The sequence below is a fragment of the Diabrotica virgifera genome, chromosome 4, assembly GCF_917563875.1.
Source record: "Diabrotica virgifera virgifera chromosome 4, PGI_DIABVI_V3a".
NCBI classification, from domain to species: domain Eukaryota; kingdom Metazoa; phylum Arthropoda; class Insecta; order Coleoptera; family Chrysomelidae; genus Diabrotica; species Diabrotica virgifera.
The window spans coordinates 89,902,284-89,926,233 of NC_065446.1; the positions used below are offsets into that span (position 1 = coordinate 89,902,284).

The 23,950-nt window shown below is 31.3% G+C and overlaps 1 protein-coding gene across 2 annotated transcripts in view; it reads left to right on the top strand.

The window, feature by feature from the left end:
* LOC126883057 (esterase FE4-like) overlaps positions 1-23,950 on the top strand; it is a 197,700-nt gene that overhangs the window by 35,571 nt on the left and 138,179 nt on the right. For both annotated transcript variants that reach the window (XM_050648252.1, XM_050648253.1), the window contains exons 2-4: positions 1,485-1,619; positions 17,213-17,353; positions 17,995-18,145. In XM_050648252.1, coding sequence (XP_050504209.1) covers positions 1,485-1,619; positions 17,213-17,353; positions 17,995-18,145 — 427 coding nt within the window. The remainder of the gene's footprint in view (positions 1-1,484; positions 1,620-17,212; positions 17,354-17,994; positions 18,146-23,950) is intronic.

Here is a 23,950-nt window from a genome sequence, read left to right on the forward strand (position 1 = left end):
GATCTGACGATTTGAGCGGGGCGTAATGGTAGGGGAGCTCAAGCAGGAATTTTTGCAGTTACTCGAGCGCGTCAGATTATTACATGGGGAGAAACCTTGTACCCTGAAAATGTACCTCTACCATATATTGGCTCTTAATGCAGGGGAGTTCGTTAAGGGGGGACCGAAAAAAAAATCTATCCTTAGAAAAACTCGAAATCGTCAGATTAAGATAAGGTAAGTTAAGTACATGCAAAATAGTGTATGTATATTTCAAAAATCTGACGATTTGAGCGGGGCACAAGGAAATAGGTGAGTCCCAATGTTTCACAAGAAAAAAGCGAATATTTCGCGAAATGAATGACAGATCGAAAAACTAAAAAATACGTACCCACTCAATATTTTTCAAAAATCTATCGAATGATACCAAACACGACTTCCCACGGACAGGGGTGGGAGGTAAATTTAATATTTTAAATACAAATCCCGCGAAATGAACATCAGATCGAAAAACTGAAAAATATACGTAATCAATATTTTTGAAAAATCTATCGAATGGCACCAAACACGACTCCCCACAGGGGTGGGGTGGGGGGTTACTTTTATATCTTAAATGGAAGCCTCAATTTTTTATTGCAGATTCGGATTCCTTGCGTAAAAATAAGTAACTTTTATTCGAGAGATTCTTTCGAACTATCAATAGATGGCGCTATAATCTAAAAAAACGATTGTTGTAAATGGAAAATTAAATTAAAAATGGAAAGTCCCCACTAAAATGGAAAACTTTACTTAATTGTCTTTGGTTTTAGGACCTACTATTCACAACCCAATAGGTTCTCAAAGCGCTCGAGTGACTGCACATTTAGCATACCTTGCTCCCCTACCATTAGGAAATGGATGAGTTACAAAGTTTCACAAAAAAGCGAATATTTCGCGAAATGAACGTCAGATCAAAAAACTAAAAAATACGTGTTCAAATTTAAAAAAAAAACTATTGAATCATACACAAACACGACCCACGAGGGGTGACGGGTAAATTTAAAATTTTAAATCCGAACCCCGCGATATTTAGCGAAATGAATATCAGATCGAAAAACTGAAAAATACACGTATTCAATATTTTTGAAAAATCTATCGAATGACACCAAACACGGTCCCCCACGGAGGTGGGGTGAGGGGTTACTTTAAAATATTAAATAGGAACCCCCATTTTTTATTGCAGATTAGGATTCCTTATGTAAAAATAAGTAACTTTTATTCGAGACAATTTTTCGAATTATGGATAGATGGCGCTATAATCGGAAAAAACAATTGTTGGAAATGAAAAATTAAATTAAAAAAATGTAAAGTCCGCCATCTTTATGGAAAACGTAACTTAACTTTTTTTGGTTTTAGGACCTACTCTTCACAACCCCATAGGTCCCATAACGCTCGAGTAACTGCAAATTTAGCATACTTTCCTTCCCTACTAGTATTTTTCAATATTAAATCTATTATTTTTTTAGAATAGTTCTCTTCAAATATCTACCACCCATGGAATAATACAAGGCAGTGCAAAAATTACAGTTAAAGGTGTTCCATACTTCTCCTATGTAGGTATTCCTTTTGCACAACCCCCATTAGGCGATTTAAGATTTCGTGTAAGTAGTAGTAATCAAAGTATGTATAAGTACTTTTTATTTAATTATTCTCCTTTATTTTATTCTTTATCATTCAAAAAATAAAAAGTTAATGTTTCATTAAAAAAATAAAAAAAAAAACATTTTTTGGCGAAACATGGCATTGTAGTAAACAATTTCTATATAACAGTGTTCTATAATATATGGAACGGCTCAATTATTTCGAAAACGTCCAGCCCGATTTTTATACGTTTTAGTGAATAAGGGTATTGTGATGCGGCCGATATTATGGTTATATTTACATTGTTGTCAGATCTTCCGTTTCTCTGGAAATCTAATGAAGTTTCTTATTTCAAATGGAAAAACCCGGTTTGCGTTTTGAAATAAATTCTTAAGAAATACTGATAATTTTTAATGTAATGTTCTCTTCACCTAAATGCCATTATTTTGGAGTTATTGCTACATTTATTTAAAATATTTTCTTTAAACAAATTATAAAAATTAATTTTTTCGGCCCACGCAGTTATTGTTTTAGATTTTTTGAATCAGTCGAAAAAAAGGTATCAAGTAAAAAAAGGTTCAAAAAAATGTAAAAAATAATATTTTTGAAATTACGAAGTACCTTATTTAAGTGAAAACTTTATTCTATCACAAATTTCGTAATTTTTCGTTTTTCTTTCAGTTTTAATGCCCTTTTGCACCAACAGATTTAAGCTGAAGCTGAGAATATCATAAGAATTAATATAATATAGTTATAATATATTACAATAAGAATACCATAATATAATAATAGATATAATTGATAATAAGGTAAGAATCTAAAATTATGGTGCAACGTAAGTGATACTCAAGGGGGCCCTATCTATAAGTAGAGCTTAGCCAAGCTGGAGCTTAACATCTGTTGGTGCAACCAGGAATTAATTGTTTATATCTCGAAAACGATCTACTTTATAGACAAATTATAAATCTTTTTTGTTGTAAATGATCCAAAAAATCTAAAATAATATACAAACTGGAACATGAAGTAAAAACCACTTCTATGTAAAAGGTATATTTACTAAAAATTTTTAGAATCCCAATGGATTCAATAAAATGAGTTCATCAGAACATTTTCAAACCTATCGGTCCATCATCAGTGAATTTGAATACTTGCAAAATAGCCCCAGAACCAAACAATGGTTGTGATTATAAATAAATCTACATTATGTTGAAATAAATTTAAAATGGCTAAACGCCGATGTTCAGGGATTAAACCTCTGGGAACATGGTGAAAATCTACCCGAGGACCCAATCAACCATCTTCGGTCAACGATGACTACTCCTTGCAAGTATTCAAATTCACTGATGATGGACCGATAGGTTTGAAAACGTTCTGATGAACTCATTTTATTGAATCCATTGGGATTCTAAAAATTTTTAGTAAATATACCTTTTACATAGAAGTGGTTTTTACTTCATGTTCCAGTTTGTTTAACTATAAGGTATACAGCCAATCCAGGGAACTACCCCTTTTTAGTCTAAAATAATATCTGTCCGGGCCGCATATTTACGTTTCCGTGTTCATTTCAAGACAGGGTAGTTTTGAATTAGGCACGTGAACGGCGGATCATATTTGCTTTTAAACACGTGTGCATTTCAAGACGTTGAATTTTGAAATGCGTATAATAAAATAAGTTTTATTGAGAAATGAACCTCGCTAGGTGTAGGAATACACTATGTACCCATAATATGTTTATTTGATCACTGCTAAATATATCAGTAACGAGTTGGTGGGCAACGTCTATCTTCTCACTAACTTAATGTCTCAATATTGAATGAATAAAGATTGATTAACGAATGATGGATGATCAATAATGAATGAATGAACCCGTAATACTTTCTCCGTATTATAAATAAACCTGTGATTGTTTATGTTATGATTGTTGACACGATTCGACCATGAAATAATTATATCAAAATAGCTGACTAAGGCGTTCTTGAAACAAGTGCATTATATTGGGAAATCTGTGTCACCTAGTTAATTTACAACAACCGGCGATGTTTATTTTTAAGATATTTAAAAATTAAATGAATATGAGTTGCTTTTATTTTGGATGCTGATATAATCCTGTACATCCTCACCCTTACGGGAAAAATTTTCTGACTACCGACAAAGAAGAAAATTTTTCTAGACTACGTCACCAACTGATTACTGTGTTTTATTGATTTATACAAATTTATACAAATACAAAATACGATATAACAATACACAATACAAATACAAAATATACAAATATAAAATATACAAATATACAACTTTTAACACTATAAAAAGATTAGTCATCAAATATCGTCTATTCTTATTTATTCTTTTTCTTAATCTCGCGAAAATCTATACTCAAAAATTGTGTAAACACATTTTTGCCTTAATTCACAGATAAAAGGAATATAACTTTAACTCCTACATTGGTACTTTACTTTTTTTTTATTCTAACTCTTTCACTTTTGAAACAATTATTTTGATTTTCTCACTTTTACATGTTCTTCTATTAAAAACTGCTCCTCTTTTTTTCCTCTTCTTCTTGTCCGGTACTTTTACTAATACATATTTTTCATTTTCTTTATACTTAGCACTTTCTTCATAGTGTACTATTAAATATATTTATTCTTCTTCTTCATATTTCTTCATTATCATTTACTTCATATATCATATATAATATCTTCCTTCATATATTCATATCATTTTTCATAATTCTTCATTTATATTATTTACTTCATATTTTTATTCTCTAACCCATACATACTCGGTGGGTAGTTTTTCGCAACTTTACATCCTTGAATTTGCTTCCGGTCCTTTCTCCACGTCCTTAGTCGTGGGAAGGTTTGTTCCAAAAAGACAAAATGGATAGTTGTGCGTTTAAAAAAATCTTCTACAACTTGCATCCCTAAATTCCTGTCTGATCCGAACTGCTCAGTTTTGATGAGAGTCGGTTAGTTTCAAAACACGAAATGGATATGCTAAAATCTTCTGATGTTCATTTTGTACCTCTTTCCTTGACAAGAGTTTTTTTTTATTGTCTAGATCGTCTTTAATTAACTTTGCTTCTAATATATTTAAAAAAAAATCATTTGTCTTCTTAATTCATCATAAAACATTAAAAAAAATCATATTTATACTAAAATTCAACCAATATTAAAATTTTTTAAATCAAAACCTTATCGGTATCCAAAAACTTCAACATTCAATAAAAAAATTCGAAAGAAAGTCTTGATAAAAATAGACTATATTCTGTTAAAAAAATATATGAAAATCTCCTAAGAAAATCTTAATCCTAACAATAAATCTAGTTCTGAGCCAAAAATTTAAATCCTAATGTTTCTGTGTCTGGTCCGAAAATAATTAATCCTAATATTTTTGGGCTAAAAATTTAAATAATAATAGTCTCCCGTTTTATACCGCTCACGTGGCTTTGGGAGTATAGCAGGGTAGTCTGCTATATCTAGGGCCTACGGTATACAAGGAAGGTAACAGGGCCAGTGCTACGCTTCAACCGCCTATTATTACCCCTGGTTTTACCCAAGGTACTCATTTTAGTCAGGCCGAGTCGACCTGGGGCCTATAAACATTTTAAAAATGTCTAGTTGTTCTTGCCGGCGGTAGGATTTAAACTCCGGACCACCGGCACGCTAGCCTAGCGCACTACCACTCGGCTACGCCGGCCCTAAAAATTTAAATCCTACTACTAAATCTGTTTCTGGGACAAAAATTGAAATCCTAGTATTAAATCTGTCTCTGTGGGCCGCGGACCCATAAAATATTTACATAAAAAGGATAACGAACGAAAACTTGTAAATATACGCTAAATAAATAATATGAGTTTTTGTATACACCTTATATAACGTCACAATGAAAAAGTCTCTATTTCTCTGATTGAAATACAGTCTTACATGACTTGTCTTATGTACACCTGTTTCCAAAAAAAACTGATACGACTCTTGAAGCGTATTTTGTAGAAAATTGAGCAGTGTATTTTGAAGGATAAATACTTAATATTTACATACTGTCAATGTCACTGCCAAATCTTAAAATTTGTCAGATAGCTTATTCTGTTCCACGGTTATTATTATTATTAATCTTTATTATTAATACTTTCTCCGCAACTGAGGGAATCTTATCAACTGTATTGTTTTGAAATAATAGATGATAAAATAAAAATATTGACAGTTTAAAAATGTGAACATTATTGCATTGTGTGTAGCCTAAGTTTGGGCCGAAAACTGAAATATATTACATTTTTACAAAATTTTGGAATATGTTTACTTACGTAGACCAATTTTAACAGTTGTTTTCAATACAGATTTCAATCCTCTACAAATAGTTTCTAATGTCTTTTGATGTCAAATAATTAGGGAAGCTGGAATTCAACAGTTTAGAATTTTACATTGAGTTAATGCAAAATTGTGACGCATGTCAAAATTCTTAATGTATTTTAATTGTATTCATTTTTTTAGAATCCTGAGAAAACGAATAAATATTTTTGAAAAATTTAAACTCAGAATGAAAGACTACATTATTACCGAGGGCTGAAAGTCCCTGAAAACTTCTATAATATTTATTTTTTTGAGCGGCCGTGGGTAACGGCATAAACGCTGGCCTCATACGCCAGTAGACGTGGGTTCGATCCCTGCCAAAGACAAACCATTTTCATTTCCAATAATGACACGAGCCGTCTCACCGTGCCTCGGAGAGTACGTTAAGCCGTCGGTCCCCCTGGGCTAGTGTACATCGACACTAGTTACTTGAAACAGGGTTAAAGATGTAATTGGCGCTGGAACTATCCGAAAGGATCTCCCCGGCAAAAATGCCATACGATATTATTATTATTATTATATTTATTTTAATAAGTTACAGGGCTGAATTGAATATTACATTGTTTTGTTGTATAATCCACGTTTACAATAATTATGTGATCTATTTGATGTAAAAACTATCATTTATATACTCTTTATAAAATACAGGAATTCAAAATAATATAAAAATTTAGACCTTAATAATTAGTACAATTTATGAATTAACATAATATGTAATCAGTTGTTTGTTGTTTGTTAATTTTATTATTTGTCTGTCATAATAAATATAATGGCAGATCAATCAAATACACTGCTCAACATGATCAAATCTTACTAAGAGTCGTATCAGTTTTTTTTAGGAACCGGCTGTACATGACTTGTCTTATGTATTCAGTATTCATCCAAAGTATATTAACATTATAGAAATTTAAAGTTAGTTTACATCATAAAAATTTAAAGTAACTTTATATTATACTAACTACCTATATTTTACTTGAAGCAATACAAAGTATTCTTCTTAAAGAGTACTTTTTATTGTAGTTACTGTAACTGCTTGTACTGTGGGTACAAAATTGTCTTCAATTATTCTATTTTTCCATATCTTTTGACATTCAATATTCTTCAAATTATCCGTAATACCTTGTCTTTCTCTAGGGTAACTTTTTAAGTCTTAATATTCAATCTTCTTTTGTCTTTTCCTTTAAATGTGATTTTTTGTCATATACAATATAACTTCACTACGTCGTTATAACATGTTTTGTCTTTATTTTTCTTCTTACATCATTACTTTCTTTCCTTCACAAAATCATTGTATAAAAATTCTTTTATATCCTTGTATATAAATAACTTCATTTCTTTTCCATAGTCATATATTTTTAATTTTCGTCTTTAATGTTTCTTTGTGTTGTCATTGGTAAAAAAATTCTCATTGTCCATTTAAATTTTTGCTTTTTGCTTTTTCAGCAGATTCCTTCATAATTATAACTCGTGCTTTCACGGTCAATCGGACGTAAATATAAATATCTTACGCACAATACAGTCATTGTCTTACATTTTTCCGTCGCTTCCTACATGTATATAGTACATTCATGTAACTAGACACTTATTTACATATTATGTAATTGTAGACAGTTGAAAAATACTTTTAATTGTTTTATGTGCTATATGCATTGCAAAACGAAATCTTGTTTTATCATTAAAAAAATATAAACTTAATAATCTCTATTTTATAATTAATAAAAATTAATTTACTTATTCAATACTTTACTTTTATAGAAATATAAAAACTTTACCTAATTTACTAATACGTTTTTTATTTTTAAAAATGATTAATCCTAACTTATCCCAAAATAATTATATTTAATAAAAGAAAATTATTCGTGTATGTGAGACTGTACGCAATGAAAAAAATAGTTTAAAGTTACTCACGATTACACTTCCGTCCACTATTGTCCTCTTGAAGCTGGGCGTGGTCCCATGTCTCCAAACCTCGTTCTTGCCGACGTCTACCATTTTTACCCTGTGGCTAGGTCTCTCCAAATCCATCTAACCATTCTCCGTCTAACGATTTTCTTTCTTCTCTTCCAATTTTGTTGCCATTTTTCCTGTTTTCTCCCTGCTTCAGAAGTCCAGTTCTTCTCTCTGGTCGCCATATTATAAAATAAGTTTTGTTGGGAGATGAACCTCGCTAGGGGTAGGAATACTCTATGTACTCATAATATATTTATTTGATCACTGCTAAATATATCAGTAACGAGTTGGTGGGCAACGTCTATCTTCTCACTAACTTGATGTCTCAATATTGAATGAATAAAGATTGATTAACGAATGATGGATGATGGATGATGAATAATGAATGAATGATCCCGTAATACTTTCTCCGTATTATAAATAAACCTGTGATTGTTTATGTTATGATTGTTGACATGATTCGACCATGAAATAATTATATCAAAATAGCTGACTAAGGCGTTCTTGAAACAAGTGCAATATATTGGGAAATCTGTGTCACCTAGTTAATTTACAACAACCGGCGATGTTTATTTTTAAGATATTTAAAAATTAAATGAATATGAGTTGCTTTAATTTTGGATGCTGATATAATCCTGTACATGCGCACTGGTTTGTAAGAGAACTTAGCGCGTAAATTGATCACAAATACGTGTTCAATTTTCACGGTTTTTTTTTTATTCTATTTGAACTGTTTATCACAAATAGTTCCTATCTGCAGAATAACAAATTATCATTCGTTGGATCTGTGGAAACAAAACAATTTTGTTACCAAAGTTTCCTTCTATTTTTGTTTTTAAATTTTCAAAAAACTCAAAGTAGTACCAAAATATCCTGTCTTAAAGTAAACTGTTATGATACGTATACATTTTTTTCGTAATGCACAATAATACTTTAATGTTCTATTTTTTAGTTATTTTTATTTTTTAGTTACTAAAATGTAGAAAATTTTAGTTTTCTATATTTTAGTTTCAGCTGAACAATTATTGTATGTACAGTACGACAGTCCAATAAGTACTTCTTAGCCTACAAAAGCAAAAGGAAAATTTTGGAAAAGTGACAATTTATTTCTCTACATAGTCTCATTTTAGCTCTATACACTTGCTTTAGCTTTATAACTTCTTTAAACCGTCTGAAAAATATCTTTTCTCGAGGTCTACAAAATAGGTTTCCGTGGCGGCGATGACCTCCTCATTCGACTTAAATTTCTGCCCAGTGAGTGTCTTTTTCAAATTTGGAAACAAATAGTAGTCGCACGGGGTCAAATCTGGACAATACAGTGGATGGGGCAACAGTTCGTAGTCCGTAGGTGTGTTCGTAGGTGTGTGCCGGTGCGTTGTAATGGTGGAGGAGCACTTTTTTCTTTGCCAAATGGGGTCGTTTTTTCTTCAATTCGGCGTCGAATCGGCCCAATAATTCGGAATAATATACATACGTACACTATATATTTCGCCGAAGCGATGACGGTCGCTGACGGTCGCCAAATCAATCATTTTTCCTGTGATCGTTTTGCCCTTCTCAAAGTAGTCGATGTAGATCACACATTGTGAATCCCAGAATATGCTAGCCATCACCTTTCCGGCCGATTGGACAGTCTGTGCTTTCTTCGGAGCACGTTTGCCGGGTGCTGTTCACTCTTTCGACTGTTCCTTGGTTTCTGGTGTATACCAGCGAATCCTTGTTTCGTCGACGGTTATGAAACGACGTAAAAACTCCTTTGGATCACACTTAAATAGCGTCAAACACTGCTCTGAAGTGGTCTCACGGTTGCGCTTATTGTCTGAAGTGAGCAAACGCATCACACATCGTGCCGACAGCTTTCTCATGCCCAAAATTTCATGCAGGATATTATCTACGCGGTCTTTTGAGATGCCTACTGTGTCAGCTATCTCGCGCACCTTCAGTCGGCGGTCTGCCAATACAAGATCTTGGATTTTTGTCACGTTATTCTCCGTGGTAGCCATTTTCGGGGCAACTACGCGTGGCTCATCAAAAACCGACGTTCCTCCACGCTGAAACTCATTAAACCAATTTTTGACAGTTGAAATCGAATGAGAAGAGTCACTGTACACAGCATCCAAGCGCTCTTTGATTTTGCTGCGTGATTCCCCTGCCAAAAACAAGAATCAAATCATCGACCGATACTGCTCTTTTTCCATTTTATCAAAATCTGCGGACACGCTGACTTTCACACGCAATCACAGCAATTCTATAATTTCGATTTGGCTGAAATCTTGACATTAGCCGTCTACGAGAACGCATTAAATGACAGTACACTTAATTTGCGATAGTGGCGCCATCGGGCGGAGAGGCTAAGTAGTTATCGGACTGCCCTAGTATTATAATACTGAATTCATGATATGATTTTGCTGCTGCAGCTGTCATGCCAGTGGCGGATCTACGGGGAGGGAAAAAAAGGGAAATTTCCCCTCCAACAAGGTCCAAAATTAAAGAAAAAAATTGTTGAAACATAAAAATATATTAGCTGACATAAAACTTAAACACCAGACTTTAAAGTGGACAATTAAGGGAACTGAATGCATATGTTATTATTTATGCCTTTTATGTAGTTTGGGTTTATCTTTTTTATGTCTTTTGGTTGGTGTTTAAATGGAAGTTCCTCCCCTAAGGCAAATTTCCCCTCCCAAGGCAAACGTCTAGATCCGCCACTGTGTTATGCCAGCTTAAAAAAAAATGATAAATAACTGATTTGTATCGTCACAGTAACTTACTAAATTTAAAAATTGAGCCACATTTACCCTACGTGAATGATCGAAATTAATAGGCTATTGATTATATTCAAAATAAGATAGCTAAAAGGAACTACAACGTTAACGGGGTTTTATTATTTCATATTTCATAAAGGGGTGCGTTTTTGAGAAATGGGTGAATTAGTCCCTGGGCACAGGTTACATTATGGTGAGGGCTATGCACTTTTGGTACAAACATATCTACATAAATATTGTTCCTGGTTGAATTTTCTATCTAAATATCACTTTTTAAAATCAATTATACTTTTTTTTTCCAAAAATATATTCAAAAGAAAAAGCACAAAGAAACCCAAAAGAAAGAAATTTTGTTTTTTGTCCCATAACTTTTGTCTACGAGGATATAGGTATAGACATTGCTTTACAGAAAAAAAACCTACATATTTCTTCTTTAAAATATTGTTTAGTAGAAGTAATTAGGATTTATAGTTTTCCAAATATGATTTTTCAAAGTTCTCCACTCACAGCAATGTTGGGCAATTTTCCTTGTTATTTCGCAAATATTGTTGTGTAACTTTTTTCTACGTATCTTTAGGTATATGCAATGGTACACGTAATTACTCTGGGCTAATTAGCAAAATTCATTGAAAAGTTATTTACCACCAATTTTATTGCTGGAATCGAATTATAAGATCCTATATATTAATAATATAGGTATGCAAAGTCTGCAGATAGTGTGCTACTTTTTTTATAAACAAAATGGCGCCGACAAATCGTATTTTTTTCAATTATTGCTCTATAACTCCGAAGATTTTAACTTTACAACAAAAACACCCAAATAAAAATTCACCGCAATTACATTCTGCATAGAGATATGTTTTTCACGATTTGCTCCGACGAAAATTTTCCTCGGAAAATGCGGGTTTTCCCAACAAAAACTATAATTTTCAAATAAAGTTTTAGGTAAGTAATTATTAATCAATAATTAAATAACTTAGTGACATCAAAGATTTCTTGGTATAGATTGTAATTCCAGAAGCCGGTGAAAATTAAACGAATATTTTAGCAACAATTCAATTGTTAATTAACAATTTACGATCGCAATAATAACCAAAATAATCATGATACATTGATCAAACTTATAAAGATTATAAAGATGAGATGCTTGTTTAATATTTTATCGACAAAATATAAATTTTTCTTTTTTTGCATAATCTTTAAATTTTGAAAACAAAATAGTTATAATACGTTGGTCTAATTAGTAAAGTACAAAGAAAGGTTATTTACCAGCAATTTTATTGCTTTAATCGAATTATAAGATCCTATATATTATTAATATAGGTATTCAAAGTCCACAGATAGTAGGCTACTTTTTTTATAAACAAAATGGCGCCGACAAATCGTATTTTTTTCAATTATTGCTCTATAACTCCGAAGATTTTAACTTTACACCAAAAATACTCAAATAAAAATTCACCCCAGTTTAATTCTACATAGAGGCATGTTTTTCCCGATTTGCTCCGACGAAAATTTTCCTCGGAAAATGTGGGTTTTGCCAACAAAATCTCGAATTTTCAAATAAATTTTTTGGGCCAGTAATTATTTATCAATATTTATATAGCATGGTGAAATAACAGCTTTCTTGGTATAGATTATAAATTCAGAAGCCGGTTAAAATGAAATGAATATTTTAGCAACAATTCAATTGTTAATTAACAATTTACAGTCGCAATAACAACCAAAATAATCATGAGACATTGATCAAATTTAGAAAGATTATAAAGGTGTGATGCCTATTTAATATTTTGTCGACAAAATATAAATTTTTCATTTTTTTGCATAATCTTTATATGTTTAAAAAAAATTGTTATAAACAAATTAACATTTCTTAGAAATTGTTTATTATATTCTAATTTTAAAAAATACCTCAAATGCGTATTTCATAGGTCTTGAAAATGAATGCTTTAAAAAAATTTTCCAACCATTTGCAAAAAAGTTAGGAAACAGCAAAATAATTATACGATATCTCCATTGTTTATAATTTGTTTTAATTGTTTCAAAGCTTAAAAGTGAGTCTATGGTACAATCTAATTACTCACAAAGAATGTCAAAAATTAGTGCAATGGTTATATTTTAATCAAAGATTAAAAATACTTTTTTTTGTAATTTTTAGCGCGAAAGTAGGCTTGATACAGAGCCGGAGATAAAATGTTCACTCGAAGCGACTGACACGCTTAAACTCGCGCGAGTTGTGTATGTGGGCGGGTAGCTACGGTACTGTATTATTCTACCTTCGCGCGTATAAATTACAAAAAAATATATTTATAATCTTTAATTAAAATATAACCATTAAGCTGATAATCAATATTGTTGTATAAATAATTAGCTTGTACTTTAAGCTCACTTCTACGCTTTGAAAGAATTAAAAAAAATTATTAACACCGTAGTAATCGTATGTTTATTTTGCTGTTTCATAACTTTTTTGCAAATGGTTGCAAAAAATTTTTAAAGCATTCATTTTCAAGATATTTGAAATGCGCATTTTAGCTATTTTTTAAAATTATAATATAATAAAAACTTTTTGAGAAATGTTAATTTGTTTATAACTATTTTTTTAAACATTTAAAGATTATGCAAAAAAATAAAAAATTTATATTTTGTCGACAAAATGTTAAATAGGCATCTCATCTTTATCAGATTTCAAAGTTTGATCAGTGTATCATAATTATTTTGGTTATTATTGCGACCGTAAATTATTAATTAACAATTGAATTGTTGCTAAAATATTCGTTTAATTTTCACCAGCTTCTGGAACTATAATCTAAACTAAACCAAGAAGGCTTTTAAGTCACCAAATTATTTAATTATTGGTAAATAATTACTTATCTAAAACTTTATTTGAAAATTAAAGACTTTGTTGGGAAAACCCGCATTTTCCGAGGAAAATTTTCGTCGGAGCAGATCGGGAAAAACACGTCTCTATGCATAATTTAATCACAGTGAATTTTTATTTGAGTGTTTTTGTTGTAAAGTTAAAATCTTCGGAGTTCTAGAGCAATAATTGAAAAAAACACGATTTTCGGGCGCCATTTTGTTTATAAAAAAAGTAGCACACTATCTGAGGACTTTGCATACCTATATTATTAATATATAGGATCTTATAATTCGATTCCAGCAATAAAATTGCTGGTAAATAACTTTTCCCAAAAATGGCCTATTCTCCGATAATCAGCCCAGACTAAATAGGAATAGAAATCAATTACCTTTAAAATGGTCTACCGTATTACGTTGTACGACTTTTTTTAAAGAGATTATGGTTTTTCTAGATTTTATAATTTTAACGATTTTTGATAATATAATATAAAAATAAAATAATATTATTATATATTATATAATATTATATTATCTATTATATAATCCCTAATATAAAAAAAATAAATTTTTTACATTTTTTACGATTATTTTTGAAATTTCTCATTACAACTTTTTTCTTCTACATTTAGGTATATATTATATTATATAATAAAAAAAGCTTATTATTTTGTTTACTTTAAAATGTTGTATTACAAAAAATTCTAGAATTATTTTTGAATAAGATATTATTTTTCAAAATGTAATAAGTACTTGCAACGATTTTTGATTTTAGGATTATTTTTTAAATTTCTCATTATAACTTTTTTTTCTTGTACATACATATAGTATATATTGCTCAATAAAGAGGGCTTTCTTTCTGTTCTTTAAAATGGTGTATCATCTATATTTAAATAATGGAAACCGAGTGCTTCTTTGATATTTTTTTACCTGTATTATTTAAAATTATTTCTTTTACATAAATTACATAAACATTAGTCTTAGAAAACATCACTTTAGTTAAAAGTATATAAACGTTGACATTTAAAAAAAATTTCAAAATCAAAGTCCATCTCATCGTTAGCATTAGCTTCAATATCTTCCTCTGACACCTCAGCTATCTTAGAGTTCCCACAATTAGTACCCATGAACATGCACCCTTTGCAGAATATTGAACAACTAATTCCTATCTTCCTACAACCGCAGTTTTTTGTACATCCTTTGGTACATTTACATGCTATTTTTTCAAGAAAAGCTTGTGGTGCAGGGTGCAGGAGGTTTGACAGTAAATATTGAAATTAATCCATATTTTGAAGTTTGCCCGGCCGAGTCAAGAATCAAGTGGATCCAAAGTATTACCTATAAAAAATAAGATTCAATCATAACAGACAATCACATAAAAAAGTTATAATGAGAAATTTAAAAAATAATCCTAAAATCAAAATCGTTGCAAGTACTTATTATATTTTGAAAAAGCATATCTTATTTAAAAATAATCCTAGAATTATTTATAACACACCATTTTAAAATAATCAGAATAATCTTTGTTTTTTATTATATAATATATACCTAAATGTAGAAAAAAAACTTATAATGGGAAATTTAAAAAATAATCGTAAAAAATATAAAAACTCGATAAAAGTAAAAAATCTTGAAAAAAATTACCTTTTTAAAAGAAGTCGTACAACATTATACAGTAGTACATTTGAAAGGTAATTGATTTCTATTCCGCTTACATGTACCTTTACATATGCCTAAATTTACGTAGAAAAAAGTTACAGAACAATATTTGCGAAATAACAAGGAAAATTGCCCAAAATTGCTGTGAGTGGCGAAATTTAAAAAATCATATTTCGAAAACAGTAAATCCTAATGACCTCTATCAAACATCATTTTAAAGAGAAAATATGTTAAATTTTTTTCTGTGAAGCAATGTCTATACCTATATCCACGCGGACAAAAGTTATGGGACAAAAAGCAAAATTTTTTTCTTTTGGGTTTCGTTGTGCTTTTTCTTTTGAATATATTTTTGTAAAAAAAAGTATCTTTGACTTTAAAAAGTTATATTTAGATAATAAATTTAACCAATAACAATTTTTATGTAGACGTGTTTGTACCAAAAGTGCATAGAACTCACCCTAATGTAACCTGTGCCCAGGGACTAATTCACCCATTACTCAAAAACGCACCCTTTTAAATGGTAGCAATTTTTTCATATAAACCTCTTTTTAATAATGGTGAGGTATTTAAAGTACCGCTTGTTGCCTTAATAAATTTAATACTTATTTCTGTTGCTTCTTTTATTTTTTTTAGCTTTTTTGAGTTGTTCTTTTCTGCTAGCTGACAAACATAATAAATATATCTTGCGAAATTTAAATCGTATTGATAAAGGATAGCGAATCTTCATTATCCAATTTGTTTTGGTTTCTGCAGAAAATTTGTTAATAATATAAGCACAAATAATGTCATCGTAGTTACCGGTACAAGACAATGAATACTGAACTTTTCACGTACAGTTACTATTTTCTTCAAATGAGTTTTATTCAAACCGCAGAATTTCAAAATCTTACGAGATATTAGTAAAAACACTTTTAAACTACTCCATCACGTTTGAATCGATAGTTGTGTGCCCAGCTATGTAGCATTCCAACACCACATGTTTTGATACAAACCCGTGCATATTTTGGGGGTTGGCTCCTTCAAATCAACACCTATTTGGAACTAAATATGTCTTATAGACCTGGATCCCGCGTACCAAAAAAAGTTGATTAAAAGTAAGCTGAAAATTTGTTAATAGCTTAACGGTGTCTAGTCTGACAAACTTTGATGTACGGGAACACTGGAATAGGGACAGTTTTAATTGTGGAACAGTTTAAAAATTTGGAACGTCAGATGACGAAAACGTCCCATATATTTTGTCGGACAGAACATCCAATTGATTTGTTACTCTTATTAATTAAACTCTCATGCAAAAATCAGACTGCTATTACTAACCAACATGATTACTGTCATTTGACATGTTCTTCGTGTTCCACTCATTATGCCCAGTTGGTTATAAACACCAGTCTGATTTTTGCAAGAGAGTTTAATGAAATGGTAACAAATCAATTGGAAGTTCTGTCCGACAAAATACATGGAACATTTTCGTAGGCTGACGTTCCAAATTTTTAACCTGTTCCACAATTAAAACTTCCCCTGTTCCAGCGTTCCAGTACATCTAAGTTTGTCCGGCTAGACACCGTTAAGCTATTAACAAATTCTCAGCTTGTTATTGATCAACTTATTTTTGGTACGCAAGACTCAGGTCTAAATATTTTACTTCTAATTTTACATATTATATGTGAATAGACACTTGCCAAATAGCGTAGTAAAAAAATATAACTTATTTTACTTTTGCGTTAATTTTTTTTTGCTCGCAGCCGTAGTAACAATCCTAATTAATTCATATATTTAAGTGACCATTTTAATATTTGATTTAATGTCCTCTTTCTTGTTAACAAGATGCTTGAATAATAATTATTTGAAAAGGTCAGATATATTTCAAATGATGACATATGTATAAACAAGTGTGTGGCAAATTAATAGTAATATAATAATATAATAATTATATGTAGTTATTTCTCTCTACTAAATAGTATAGGAAGTTTATTATAGTTAATTTTCTTCACTACTAAATTATTGCACAATAAATTACTAAATAGGTACATTAAATTCCAGTCTCCACAACCAATAAAGCCTTGGACTGGTGTACTGGATGCAACAGTAAAAGCTTCAGAATGTGTACAAGTACACATTCCATTTCCTGATTATCCTGAAACGGATGGTAACGAAGACTGCCTCTACCTTAATATTTTTACAGTGAGTAACATAACAAAAATAGTTATTTATGAAACAGTTCGTGAATTATGCTTTTTGCGAACGCACGCGATGTTTAGAGCACGAGCGACAGCGGAGCGAGTGCTATATATCGCGTAAGTTCGCAAAAAGTACTTTTAATAGGTTAAAAACTTGGAACGTCACACTACGAAAACGTTACATGTATTTTGTCGGACAGATCTTCCAATTGATTTGGTACCATGTCATTAAACTCTCATGCAAAAATCAGACTAGTGCTTACCACCAACTTGACATTTTAATGAGTAGAACACGAAGAACATGTCAAATGACAGGAATTATATTGGTGATAAATAGCAGTCTGATTTTTGCATTAGAGTTTAATAAAACGGTAACAAATCAATTGGAAGATCTGTCCGACAAAATACATGGGGCGTTTTCGTTATTTGACGTTCCAAATTTTTAAATTCTTCCACAATAAAAACTTCCCTGTTCCAGTGTTCCCGTACATCAAAGTTTGTGCGACTAGACACCGTTAAGCTATTAAAAAATTTTCAGCTTGCTATTATTCAACTTTTTTTTGGTACGCAGGATCCAGGCCTATATATATCATACGTTTAGTTTAATATAACACATAGTAAATTTAATGTTGTATATTATTTAAGCCACAAACGAAGACGAATAAGCTGCTGCCAGTCATTTTTTGGATATATGGTGGAGCATTTTATGAGGGATCAGCCACATATTATGGTCCATCCAACCTTTTAGATAATGGATTAGTAGTAGTGACTTTTAATTACAGACTTGGAATGTTTGGTAAGTTTCGAATATTTTGCTGTTTTAAACGTTATTATTACATAGATTTTTGAGCGTCTGAAATCTGGCAGCACTGATGGTACCACTATTGTAATTTTCAGAAACTGAAAATTGTATATTACGCTGCTAAAACTTTTAGAAAGTTGATATTTTCTCTAAGTGAATATTATGTATGTTGACTTGGATGTAATAACCTTCGGTGGCGTAAGGAAGTAATCAACTCGATTAGTTTATAACACTGGGGAACAGTTTGAAACTTAATTTCTGTTGAGTTAGATTTTTTAGCTGTTTTCTATAGAATTAGGTATGCTGGTTTCAAAACTGTTTTTAGTTTGCTTCTATCACGTCACGTTCGTTTTCTATATGGGTGGGAGGAATGACGCGCTGATAACTGCAACTGGTCTAGACATGCCTGTTCCTTTTCAGTTACGTCTGTTATACTCAGTTATTACTGTGGCAAACCTTGTGTGTCGGTTAGTAGTATTTAGTATTTCGTTACTGAAGTGTATAGAACTACTTAGTGTGTTTGAACTGAATCGCTTCCTTATGGCTACCTCTGCTCCTACACGTCATAAGTGCGAAAACAGGCCCCATTCGTTTTGGTATATATGTGGCAGTTTTACCATTCCCAGTCAAAGGACAAACATCAGACAAGCATATTTTGTCTATTTTAAAGTGAAACTTGGTGATAAAGATAAAGCATGGGCACCTCATAAAGTAAGATATGGCCACTCAATGGACACCTCAGTTTAAAAAGTTGACGTGATAGACACAATCTGAGGTTATTCTTAGATTCAGTGTCAGAACAAGTGTCAGATCTAGCTCAACAAAAAATGTGTTCCCCAGTGTAATCAATGAACACTTTTCAGTCTTCGACCGTTTTTGAAGTTATACTTCTTTAGGCGCGTTTGGGAGTAAATGTATATGTGCCCGAATTCATCAAAAGTCTTGGTCCTGGGCGCAGCTGAAACGTTATACGTGCTCTGATTGGTTATTAAAATAACCTGTCAAAATTATTGTTCAATATGGAGGTTATAGGTAAACAAATGTTGTGTATATTAGTTTTATTGTTGTGAGAACACAGACAAAAGCAAGTTTATAATTGTAGTGACTTTTTAAATAGTTTTTAAAAGCAACAGGTACGTAATTGTAAATGTTTCAGTATTGTTATAAAAAAATACATAACTATTTGGAAAATGCAAAATGTACCTACCTAGTAGGTAATGCTTTGATTTACATAATTTGATTACCAATAAAATGTCTACCAATCTTCATCTAATACATTGTTTTGTTACCCTATGTTTTGTTGTATTTTAATATTTTAATTCCACAAAAATCAAACTCATTCGATTAAATTAAGAGAATAAGCAACTGTCAAAAAGTTAAAAGTAAAAAAGTCAAAAAGTAAAACGTTCGGTTGGTGTATCTTCCCACATCACTCGTATGTCTATGTCTAAGTGGTTAAATTCGAAACTGCGCTGATTTCAAACCTAACAACTCTAATATACGCAGGTTCGATCCCCAATGCAAATTTTTATTTTTTTTATTTTTTTTATACATTTTATAATTGTAAGTATATTTATTATATAATTTTTTTTCAGAAATTACGTATTTAGTTCAAATTTTTGCCAACAATTATTGTTCAGAAATAATTTCTTTGCTTCATTTTTCAATGTGTTTGTGTGTGTTTTATTCTTTTATTTTTTTAATATTTGGTATTGTTTTAATAAAAATTTTTGGAAAGTAGTAGGTATTAAAATTAGTTTAATATTTAAATAAAATATATAAAACTGGATAAAGTATATTGATTTCGTTGAAAGGTGGGCCTGGAAATAAATATGAAGAAAACGGAATACTTAGTGATATCGGAAGAAGACGTAAAAAACTTAGAAGTAGAAGAACAAGTTGAAATAAAAGGAACGAAGAATTTTAAATATTTGGGCTTTATAATGTCGAAAAGCGGAACAACAGAAGCAGAAATAAAAAGTAGATTGGGACAAACAAGATCTTGCATCAGACAACTCCATAATGTAATCTGGAATAAAAACATCAAGGGAAAAACAAAAAGAATGATATACCAGACAATAGTAAGAAGCATCATGACATATGCCGCAGAAATTTGGGTCATAAACAAAAAAACCCAAAAAAGCATTCTGGCAACCGAAATGGAATACTGGAGAAGATGCTGTGGTCTCACCAGAAGAGACAGAATAACAAATGAGGAGATAAGGAGAAGAATGCAAGTGGAAAAAGATGCCCTGCAATATATAGACGAGAGAAGACTGAAATGGTACGGCCACGTACGTAGAGCAGAAAACACTTGGATAAAAAGGTTGCAGAATGGAGCCCAAGAGGAACGAGAAGAAGAGGACGACCTAGAAGATCTTGGAAAAATGAAGTCGACGAAGCCATGTCTAAGAAAGGATTGGAAGACGGAGACTGGGAAGATCGAAAAAAATGGAAGTCCTGGCTGACGGAAGGGAAACGGCATTAGCTGTAGACAACCCTTTATATATAGAATAGAATAGAATAGAATAGAATAGAATAGAATTTATTGAATCAAATATACAAAATTTCTTTTGTTTTTGACAAGTCAAAAGAGTACGTACATTATAAAACTTGGACAAAATTTAAAAGATAAATATTATAAATTATAATGAAAAGATATACAAACAGGTACTAACAAATTTAAACAATTTAACACACTATGTAAAAACGTAAAAACATTAAATAAACATAAAAGCATGAAATTAATATCGTCATAATCGGCAAAAAAAACCCTGACCAAACTAGTACTATTATATTATATAAGTGGTACCTAAGTACTCTGTCTTTGTGTAAAAACAATGTTTTAAAAAATGTGATTTTATTTTATTTTTAAACGACTGTAAATGAAGACTTTTTACTTCATCTGGCAAAAAATTGTACAAACTAACATCAGTCGAGTTTTTTATACTTTTCGTCAACCTAAAACGTTGTGCTCTAATAGCATCTCTCGATCTTGTATGATGATCATGGAAGTTGGAGTTTATGTTAAACTTACTTTTGTTGGAATGAATTTCAATCAGCGTCTCATATATATAGAGTGAAGGCAGTGACATAATACCTAACTCCTGAAATAAAGGTTTACAGTGTTCCCTATACTCTGCTCCTGCAAGTATCCTCACTACTTTCTTTTGTAATTTAAAAATTCTAGCTGCGTGACAAGAGCCACCCCAAATAGTTATTCCGTACTTTAAATGGCTATGGAACAGTGCAAAGTAGATCATTATAAGGGTACTTTTAGGGATCATAAAAACTAAGTTGCGTATCAAAAATATAGTTGTAGCAAGTTTAGAACTTAAGTAGTCTGTATGAGCACTTCAGTCCAAATTATCATCTAGAAAAATTCCTAAGAGTTTAACACTATTTCCTAAGACACACTTCCGATCAGAACTAAACATCAAATTCTGATTTTTGTCTTCATTTAGCTTCAGACCATTATGCAAAAACCAGTTTTTTGCTTTCTGAGTGTCAGTATCTATTTTAATTTTCAAATTATGTTGATTAATGTCAGTATTTATGAGAGTGGTATCATCTGCAAAGCATACACATTTTATGGGAAAAGTGTAGTGAAATAGATCGTTAAGATAAATAAGAAACAAAGTGGGTCCTAGTATTGAACCTTGAGGAACACCGTATTCGACCGTGTTCAAATCAGAAAAGCTGTTATTAAGAAAAACTGCCTGTTTTCTATTTGTTAAATAAGATGTAAATAGATTGAGGGTGTTTCCTCTTATACCATATTTATGCATTTTTTCCAACAGTAATTTATGCGAAACACAGTCAAAAGCTTTGGATAAATCACACAATGTCAAAGACACGAAATGACCCTCCTCCAAGCCGTCGACTATATCTGTCACAATTTTCTGTATAGCTTGTGTAGTGCTGCACTTTTTTCTAAAGCCATATTGATTACAGTGAAGTATTTTGTGTTTATCTAGATATTCTATCAAACGAGTATTAAGAATGCTTTCAAAAATTTTACCGAAAATGGGAATGATAGAGATGGGAATATATATATATATATATATACAGTGCTGTTTTTGTAACAATAAAAGTTCCGGTACGCAATGTTTCGGGGGGTCTGGGGAGGGTTCATAAAGGGGGGGAAAATTTTTTAAATTTAGCCTCAATAAGGGCGTTTTAAAGCTATTTTGGAGCAAGGAAGAAATTCAGGAATTTGTTTATAATTTGGTTGTTTTTTTATTTTTTGTCCCAAAAGGTGCCGGTACGGCGTACCGGCGCGTACCGTCACAAAAACAGCACTGTATATATATATATATATATATATATATATATATATATATATATATATAGTGATTTTTTGAATAACAGCAATTCGGTCAGATGAAATAAAACTCTATTTGTTGTAGGTCTCAATATTTCGTCACTATTTGGTGACTTCTTCAGGAGAAAACTGTAAATTTATTAAGGGAAATAAATAAATAATAATTGCCGTTATTCAAAAAATCACTATTTAACACAGTACGGTTATATTACACAGAAAACTGTAAATTTATTAAAGGAAATAAATAAATAATAATTGCCGTTATTCAAAAAATCACTAAAATATTTGTACATATATATATATATATATATATATATATATATATATATATATATATATATATATATATATATATATTATATATATATATATATATATATATATATATATATATATATATATGAAAGGAAACGGCAATTGCATTTTATTTCACTTCGACCACCACCGATATTCTACACGACGTGTTTCGAGCTCATGTCAAGCTCTCGTCAGGAACATCTAGGTGGATGGTCGAGGTGTAAGAAAATGCTTTTGGCCTTTCTGGTAATAATAAAATAACCAGACTTCAGTACACTTGGTACGACATCTATATTAATTAAACGAAAAGATTTCTCTGGTATACAGAAGAAATCTTTTCCGTAGCGGACGTGAAAATGTAAATTTCCAAGTCTTCATAAAAGACGATGACGAATCCGTTATTGACGAATGTGTAGCGAATAACGTGGCTTTGTAGACAAATCTGTGACACAAAGAGGTGTCTTTTGTCGTTCATCGTCTTTTATGAAGACTTTGAAATTTACATTTTCACGTCCGCTACGGAAAAGATTTCTTTTGTATACCAGAGAAATCTTTTCGTTTAATTAATATAGATGTCGTACCAAGTGTACTGAAGTCTGGTTATTTTATTATTACCAGAAAGGCCAAAAGCATTTTCTTACACCTCGACCATCCACCTAGATGTTCCTGACGAGAGCTTGACATGAGCTCGAAACACGTCGTGTAGAATATCGGTGGTGGTCGAAGTGAAATAAAATGCAATTGCCGTTTCCTTTCATATCACGGTTCTTCTCCGTTATTGACGAATGTGTAGCGAATAACGTGGCTTTGTAGACAAATCTGTGACACAAAGAGGTGTCTTTTGTCGTTCATCGTCTTTTATGAAGACTTTGAAATTTACATTTTCACGTCCGCTACGGAAAAGATTTCTTCTGTATACCAGAGAAATCTTTTCGTTTAATTAATATAGATGTCGTACCAAGTGTACTGAAGTCTGGTTATTTTATTATTACCAGAAAGGCCAAAAGCATTTTCTTACACCTCGACCATCCACCTAGATGTTCCTGACGAGAGCTTGACATGAGCTCGAAACACGTCGTGTAGAATATCGGTGGTGGTCGAAGTGAAATAAAATGCAATTGCCGTTTCCTTTCATATCACGGTTCTTCTCCGTTATTGACGAATGTGTAGCGAATAAC